Raw genomic sequence first — 8853 nt, 5'->3', positions numbered from 1 at the left:
AATAAAATAAAATAAAATAAAATAAAATAAAATAAAATAAAATAAAACCCTCTCTAAGGCAATGCATGCATATCCTTCCTAAGCCACCTGTGGGAAAATGAAAAGTATGTCCAAGGGTTTGAGATCCACACTGACTTAGATCAAATCCTACCTCAGGCATTTACTAGCTACTTGACCATCCACAAGCTGTAGAACCTCTCTACTCTATTGCATCAGATGGAGTTCAGCATTCTCAAAAAAGAGACAATTTGGCCCTGGTGAGTGGTGGCTAACCATTCTTTATCTTGGATCCTTGGTAGCTATGAATAAAGACTTTCTTACTCATTCTCCCAACAAATTCTCTCAGTCTGTTCAGGCCATGAGTATGTAAGATCATCATGGAATGAAACGTCCCTGGGAAAAGACAGAGTAACAAAACTGAGTGTCAGCTAATGTGTGCTCACTGTGGTTGGAGTATTTCCCATCTCTTTCACAGATAGCACACAGGCACACCCACCTGAGTGAATACCAGGTGGCTTTTCTCTTAACTCACATGGCACCTTCTCTGAGAGGTTTTTCTTGACCCTAGACTAGGTTAGGTCCCTGACTTCCACACTCTTGGAATTCCTTTCAGCTTCCTTCATTCCTTCATCACTTTGTAATCACACACTTGCCTGAGAATTTGATTATTGCTTGTTTTAAGATTAACAACTGTCCCAATGGAGCATTGTACATACTGGAGATTTTATGACCCAGGAATATTAGCTCTAGAAATATTTAATTCTCCTTACCTGAGTGAGTGGAGACTTTGGCTTTCTCCTACTTGAAATGTCATAATTCAGGAAAATGTGGACTCTGCTCTTTAAAAAACAAACAAACAAACAAACAAACAAACAAGCCATTTTTCTTCAGTACCTTCTCCACGTCTTGGTCTCAGTAGAACTCAGGAGACATCAGGAGAAATAATGTGAGTGATTATAACCATGTAAACTTAACCCCCCCTTTTTTGTAGAAGCTTGTCTCTTCCACACTAAAATTACTTCTTTTTTTTTTTCATAATGGTCCCCTTACTTGACAGAATTGAAAGCTAATAGTGTTACATAGTTTCTTATCCTTTCTTCTCTTTGACTTTCTTTGCTTCCTTTACATTTGGAGGTCAGAAGACTTACTGATTTGAAGAATGAGCAGTCAAGTGAAAAGGGAGCCGGAATAGTTGGCACTGGGATGATTATAGGTCTCTCTCCATGCTAAGGATAGAAGGTGAAGTTAATGAGGCCAGAAATTACTACTGCTCAGTTTTCTTGTCTGTCTCAAGAGCTTAGTTTGGTTTCAAGCTGAATAACTACTTGTTCGATAAATAAATGAGTAGATCCACTTCTTTGAGACCTGGTAGAGTACCAGACCCCTTCTCTTTCCTCTCAGGAATACTGCCATAGCGATGCATTGGCCTTCAGCAGCGATTTTTGTTAGGTAGAAGAGAGATACATCCCATTGCAGGTGTTTCTCCTGCCCTGGCTCCTCATCTACACACTTCGGTTTCACTAAAAAACCATAAGAACCCACTATAAAAGTATTCCAGAATCTTGAACTTGAAAGCACCTCTCACCCATTGGGGCTTTGTTCATGGTAGCCTGTTTCCCATCATCTAGTGAACTCCTGCTACTCTTTTTTTTTTTTAATTGGATGTTTTATTTACATTTCATATGTTGTCCCCTTACCCCATCCCCCACCCACCCAGAAACGCCCTATCCCCTCACCCCTCCTCCTTCTTCTCTGCGGATGTAACCCCTACCCACCCCCCCACTCCCACTTCCCCACCCTCAAATTCCCACCTGCTGGGGCGTCTAGCCTTCATGAGGTCAAGGATCTCTTCTTCCACCTATGCCCAACAGGGCCCTCCGCTCTTACATATACAGCTGAAGCCATGGATCCCTCCCTAAGTGCTCCCAGGCTGGTGGTTTAGACCCTGGGAGCTGTGGTTGGTTGGTATTGTTGCTCTCCTCATGGGGCCACAAACCCTTTCAGCTCCAATGGTCTTGACTCTAACTCCTCCATTGGGAACCTCATGATCAGATCAATGGCTAGAAGTGAGCATCTGCCTCTGAATATGTCAGACTCTTGCAGACCTCTGAGGAGACATCTATATCAGGCTCTTATCAGCATGCACCTCCTGACTTCCACATCAGCATCTACCTTTGGTGACTGCACATGGGATGGATACTCAGGTGGAATGGTCTTCAGACGGCTTCTTTTTCAGTTTCTGTCCCACACTTTGTCTCCATATTTGCTCCCTTGAGTATTTTGTTGCTCCTTCTAAGAAGGACCGAATCACCCCCACTTGGTCTTCCTTCTTTATGGACTTCATGTGGCCTGTGAGTTGCATCTTGGGCATTTCAAGGTTCTGGGCTAATATCCAATAATCAGTGAGTGAATACCATGTGTGTTCTTTTGTGATTGGCTTACCTCACTCAGGATGATAATTTCTAGTTCCATCCATTTACCTAGGAACCTCTCGAATTCATTGTTTTTAATAGCTGAGTAATACTCCGTTGTGTAAATATACCACATTTTTTGAATCCATTTCTCAGTTGAAGGACATCTGGGTTCTTTCCAGCTCCTGGCTATTATAAATAAGGCTGCTATGAACATAGTTGAGCGTATGTCCTTATTATATGTTCGAGCATCTTCTGGGTATATGCCTAGGAGTGGTATAGCTGGATCCTCGGGTAATGCTATGTCCAATTTTCTGAGGAACCGCCAGACTGATTTCCAAAGTGGTTGCACCATCTTGCAGTCCCACCAACAATGGAGGAGTGTTCCTCTTTCTCCACACCCTCGCCAGCATCTACTATCACCTGAGTTTTTAATCTTAGCCATTCTGACTGGTGTGAGATGGAATCTCAGGGTTGTTTTGATTTGCATTCCCCTGACGACTAAGGATGCTGAACATTTCTTTAGGTGCTTCTCGGCCATTCGAGTTTCTTCTGTTGAAAATTCTTTGTTAAGCTCTATACCCCATTTTTAATAGGGTTATTTGGTTGTCTGGAGTCTAATTTCCTGAGTTCTTTGTATATATTGGATATTAGCCCTCTATCAGATGTAGGATTGGTAAAGATCTTTTCCCAATTTGTTGGTTGTCGTTTTGTCCTATTGACAGTGTCCTTTGCCTTACAGAAACTTTGCAATTTTATGAAGTCTCATTTGTCAGTTCTTGATCTTAGAGCATATGCCATTGGTGTTCTGTTCAAGAACATTTCCCCTGTGCCCAAGTATTCGAGGGTCTTCCCCACCTTCTCTTCTATTAGTTTCAGTGTATCTGGTTTTATGTGGAGGTCCTTTATCCACTTAGACTTGAGCTTTGTACAAGGAGATAATAATGGATTAATTTTCATTCTTCTACATGTTGTCCTCCAGTTGAACCAGCTCCATTTGTTGAAAATGCTGTCCTTTTTCCACTGGACAGTTTTAGCTCCTTTGTCAAAGATCAAGTGACCATAGGAGTGTGGGTTCATTTCTGGGTCTTCAATTCCATTCCATTGATCTTCCTGCCTGTCTCTGTACCAATACCATGCAGTTTTTATCACTATTGCTCTGTAGTACAGCTTGAGGTCAGGGATGGTGATTCCTCCAGAAGTTCGTTTATTGTTGAGAATAGTTTTCTCTACCCTGGGTTTTTTGTTATTCCATATGAATTTGAGAATTTCCTTTTCTAACTCTGTGAAGAATTGAGTTGGGATTTTAATGGGGATTGCATTGAATCTGTAGATGGCTTTTGGCAAGATGGCCATTTTTATTATATTAATCCTGACAATCCATGAGCATCAGAGATCTTTCCATCTTCTGAGATCTTCTTTGATTTCTGTCTTCAGGGACTTGAAGTTCTTGTCATAGAGGTCTTTCACTTGCTTGGTTAGATTCACACCAAGGTATTTTATATTATTTGCGCCTATTGTGAAGGGTGTCATTTCCCTAATTTCTTTTTCAGTCTCTTTATCTTTCATGTAGAGGAAGGCTACTGATTTGTTTGAGTTGATTTCATAACCAGCCACTTTGCTGAAGTTGTTTTTCAGGTTTAGGAGTTCTCTGGTGGAAGTTTTGGGGTCACTTAAGTATACTATCATATCATCTGCAAATAGTGATATTTTGACTTCTTCGTTTCCTATTTGTATCCCTTTGACTTCTTTTTGTTGTCTAATTGCTCTGGCTAGGACTTCCAGTACTATATTGAATAGGTAGGGGGAGAGTGGGCAGCCTTGTCTAGTCCCTGATATTAGCGGGATTGCTTCAAGTTTCTCTTCATTTAGTTTGATGTTGTCTACTGGTTTCCTGTAAATTGCTTTTACTATGTTTAGGTAGGGGCCTTGAATTCCTGATCTTTCCAAGACTTTTATCATGAAAAGGTGTTGAATTTTGTCAAATGCTTTCTCAGCATCTAGTGAGATGATCACATGGTTTTTTTTCTTTGAGTTTGTTTAAATAGTCGATTACATTGATGGATTTCCGAATATTGAACCATCCCTGCATTCCTGGGATAAAACCTACTTGATCATGATGGATGATTGTTTTGATGTGTTCTTGGATTCGGTTTGCTAGAATTTTATTGAGTATTTTTGCATCGATGTTCATAAGGGAGATTGGTCTAAAGTTCTCTTTCTTTGTCGGGTCTTTGTGGGGTTTGGTTATGAGTGTAATTGTAGCTTCATAGAAGGAATTAGGTAGTGTTCCTTCTGTTTCTATTTTGTGGAATAGTTTGAAGAGAATTGGTATTAGGTCTTTCTTGAAGGTCTGATAGAATTCAGCACTAAAGCCAGCTGGTCCTGGGTTATTTTTTTTTGTGGGGAGACTTTTAATGACTGTTGCTATTTCCTTAGGGGTTATGGGACTATTTAGATGGTTTATCTGCTCCTGATTTAACTTTGGTACCTGGTATCTGTCTAGGAAATTGTCCATTTCATCCAGGTTTTCCAGTTTTGTTGAGTATAGGCCTTTGTAGTAGGATCTGATGATTCTTTGAATTTCTTTAGTTTCTGTTGTTATGTCTCCCTTTTCAGTTCTGATTTTATTAATTTGGATACTGTCTGTGTGCCCTCTGGTTAATCTGGCTAAGGGTTTATTTATCTTGTTGATTTTCTCAAAGAACCAGCTCCTGGTTTTGTTGATATTTTGTATTGTTCTTTCTGTTTCTATTTGGTTGATTTCAGCCCTGAGTTTGATTATTTCCTGCCTTCTACTCCTCCTGGGTGTATTTGCTTCTTTTTGTTCTAGAGCTTTTAGTTGTGCAGTCAAGTTATTAGTGTGTGCTCTCTCCAGTTTCTTTTTGTAGGCACTTAGAGCTATGAGTTTTCCTCTTAGCACTGCCTTCATGGAGTCCCACAAGTTTTGGTATTATGTGTCCTCATTTTCATTGAATTCTATAAAGTCTTTAATTTCTTCTTTATTTCTTCCTTGACCAAGTCATCATTGAGTAGAGAGTTGTTCAGTTTCCATGTGCATGTGGGTTTTCCATTGGTTTCGTCATTATTAAAGACCAGTCTTAGTCCGTAGTGATCTGATAAGATGCACGGGATTATTTCAATCTTTTTGTATCTGTAGAGGCCTGTTTTGTGCCCAATTATATGGTCTATTTTGGAGAAGCTACCATGAGGTGCTGAGACAAAGGTATATTCTTTTTTTTTAGGATGAAATGTTCCATAGATGTCTGTTAAGTCCATTTGGTTCATAACTTCTGTTAATTTCAAAGTGTCTCGGTTTAGTTTCTGTTTCCATGATCTGTCCATTACTGAGAGTGGGGTATTGAAATCCCCCACTATTATTGTGTGAGGTGTAATGTGTGTTTTGAGCTTTAGTAAAGTTTCTTTTATATATGTAGGTGCCCTTGCTTTTGGAGCATAGATGTTCCGAATTGAGAGTTCACCTTGGTAGATTTTTCCTTTGATGAGTATGAAGTGTCCTTCCCTATCTTTTTTGATAAATTTTGGATGAAAGTCAATTTTATTTGATATTAGAATGGATACTCCATCTTGTTTCTTGGGACCATTGGCTTGGAAAATTGTTTTCCACCCTTTTATTCTGAGGTAGTGTCTTTCTTTGTCACTGAGGTGCATTTCTTGTATGCAGCAAAATTCTGGGTCCCGTTTGTGTATCCAGTCTGATAGTCTGCGTCTTTTTATTGGGGAATTGAGACCATTGATGTTAACAGATATTAAGGAAAAAAATGATTGTGGCTTGCTGTTATTTTTGTTATTAGAGGTAGAATTATGGTTGTATAGTTATCTTCTTTTGGGGTTGTTGGAAGATTAATTCCTTGCTTTTTCTAGGTTGTAGTTTCCCTCCTTGTGTTGGCGTTTTCCATCAATTATCCTTTGAAGTGCTGGGTTTGTGGGACGATATTGTGCAAATTTGGTTTTGTCATGGAATATCTTGGTTTCACCATCTATAGTGATTGAGAGTTTCACTGGGTATAGTAGTCTGGGCTGGCAATTGTGTTCTCTTAGGGTCTGTATGATGTCAGTCCAGGCTATTCTGGCTTTTATAGTCTCTGGTGAGAAGTCTGGTGTAATTCTTATAGGTCTGCCTTTATATGTTACTTGACCTTTTTCCCTTACTGCTTTTAGTATTTTTTCTTTGTTTTGTGCATCTGATGTTTTGATTATTATGTGACAGGAGGTATTTTTTTTTTTTTGGTCTAGTCTATTTGGTGTTCTGTAGACTTCTTGTATGTTTATGGGTATCTTGTTCTTTAGGTTAGGGAAGTTTTCCTCAATAATTTTGCTGAAGATATTTACTGGCCTTTAAGTTGGGAATCTTCATTCTCATCTATACCTATTATCCTTAGGTTTGGTCTTCTCATTGTGTCCTGGATTTCCTAGATGTTTTGAGTTAGGAGTTTTTTGCATTTTGCATTTTCTTTGACCACTGTGTCAATATTTTCCATAGTATCTTCTGCATTTGAGATTCTCTCTTCTGTCTCTTGTATTTGGTTGTTGATGCTTGAGTCTATGACTCCTGATCTCTTTCTTAGGTTTTCCATCTCCATGGTTGTCTCCCCTTGAGCTTTCTTTATTGTTTCTATTTCCATTTTCAGATCCTGAATGTTTTTGTTTAATTCCTTTGTGTTTTCTTGCAGTTCTTTAAGGGATTTCTGTGATTCCTCTTTAAGGGCTTCTATCTGTTTACTTGTACTGTCCTGTATTTCTTTAAGAGATTTACTTATGTCCTTCTTATAATCCTCTATTATCATCATGAGAAGTGATTTTAATTCTGAATCCGGCTTTTCAGGTGTGATGGGGTGTCCAGGGCTTGCTATATTGGGAGAACTGGGTACTGATGATGCTATGAAACTTTGGTTCCTGTTGCTTATGTTCTTGCGCTTGCCTTTCACCATCTGGTTAACTCTAGTGTTACCTGTCCTCACTGTGTAAGACTAGAGTCTTTATTTCCAGATATCTTGCTTGTGGCAGAGCTCCTCAGAGTCCATATGTCTCTGTGGTCTTATGATCCTAATCTTCCGGGTAGAAGAACTCCTGGGACTCAGGCCACCTCTTGTATCTGGAAATCCTTCTGCTCTGGGTGCAGTGGTTCCTCTAGGATGGCTCATGGTATGATGTCTCCCAAGTGCAAACCAGCTTGGTGTCTGCTGCTCTGAGTGCAGTGGCTCCACTAGGATGGCTCAGGATTCAGTATCTCCACAGGAGCAGACCAACTCTGTGTCTGCCCCAGCCCAAAGGACCAGGCAGGGGCGGAAGGGAAGTGGAATTCCGGAGGGGCTGGGTTTGGGTAGCTGGTGGGTCCTGAATGTCCCTGACTCCCAGATGTAACTCTGGGGCTTAGGGAGTGAGATGGAGTTCTTACCGGCTGCTCTGAGTGCAGTGGCTCCTCTAGGATGGTTCATGATTCAGTATCTCCACAGGAGCAAACCAACTCTGTGTATGCCCCAGGCCAAAGCCCTGCTACTCTTTTTAAGCTAAGCCTTTCTCCAAGAAGTCCATTGCACTACCTCTCCTCAAGTGAAAAGCAGAATATGACAAATGAAGGGGAAAGTTTATTTGTCGTGAAAAAAATCATGTTGTAATCAGCAAGTCTTCAACCTAACCTAAGTGATGCAAAGCTTTCCTTGAGTAGCTGCAGCACAGTTCATAATTCAAACGGGTCAAGCGCCTTGGCCTTTTCCTTACTGGCTGGACATTAACTTTTTAAAACCCAGAATGTGACCATTAAATTGATTACCTAGAGATGGCTTGATCTCACAGAATCATGTTGTCATGGATGAAGAGTTAGCCTTTTACATTTCATAAAATCAAGCTGACAAGGATAAAAATTTGCATCTTGTGTTTTGTTTTGACTGTATTATTTGGTGGAAGCAGGACATCTTAGATTTTAGTTTCTTAATTATGTGTAGCTGACCTTATTGAGTGGATCTAAACTGTCTGCTTGTGAAGATATTGGAAGAGTAAGCATGAGACCAGTAATTCTTGTCACAAAGAGGAAGCTAGCATGGATGAGCTTGGTCAGCGCCTATTGAAAATGATTACTTTTACTCCCTTGACATCTGTATGAACTGATCAGCAAGGGGTCCACAGATAGAGCCATTCTCTTCCTTAGGAGAGGGTGACTTACCCACCATAAAAAATACTTTATAAGAAGCTGAAATCTTTGGTGGTAACAAGATCAGTGGTAGGAGAATAAAGGTCTCTCTCTCCTTGGGGGCCAGTTTTTTCACATACATTTTCTTTTTTTGTTTGCTTGTTTCAGATCAGCAAAGATCCAATCTTTGTACCAGGTGTCTGGGGTCCTTATTTCTCAGCCATGGTCCCAGGCTTCTGGTTGAATGAAGGTGGTCAGAGTGTGACTGGAAAATTGGTAAGTTGACATTTT

The 8853-nt window shown here is 40.1% G+C and overlaps 1 protein-coding gene across 4 annotated transcripts in view; it reads left to right on the top strand.

Moving 5' to 3' along the window:
• Positions 1-8853, top strand: part of Fggy (FGGY carbohydrate kinase domain containing) — a 363520-nt gene that overhangs the window by 236616 nt on the left and 118051 nt on the right. For all 4 annotated transcript variants that reach the window (XR_003712158.1, XM_028773313.1, XM_028773314.1 and 1 more), the window contains one exon: positions 8731-8838. Coding sequence is in view for 3 of the 4 variants with exons in the window: in XM_028773313.1 (XP_028629146.1) it covers positions 8731-8838 (108 nt within the window). In the remaining variant the exon portion in view is untranslated. The remainder of the gene's footprint in view (positions 1-8730; positions 8839-8853) is intronic.

The sequence above is a fragment of the Grammomys surdaster genome, unplaced genomic scaffold (genome assembly GCF_004785775.1).
Source record: "Grammomys surdaster isolate TR1022 unplaced genomic scaffold, NIH_TR_1.0 225, whole genome shotgun sequence".
Lineage (NCBI taxonomy): Eukaryota > Metazoa > Chordata > Mammalia > Rodentia > Muridae > Grammomys > Grammomys surdaster.
The sequence above is the reverse complement of the archived record's forward strand: the minus strand, read 5'-3'. Positions and strand labels throughout refer to the sequence as shown.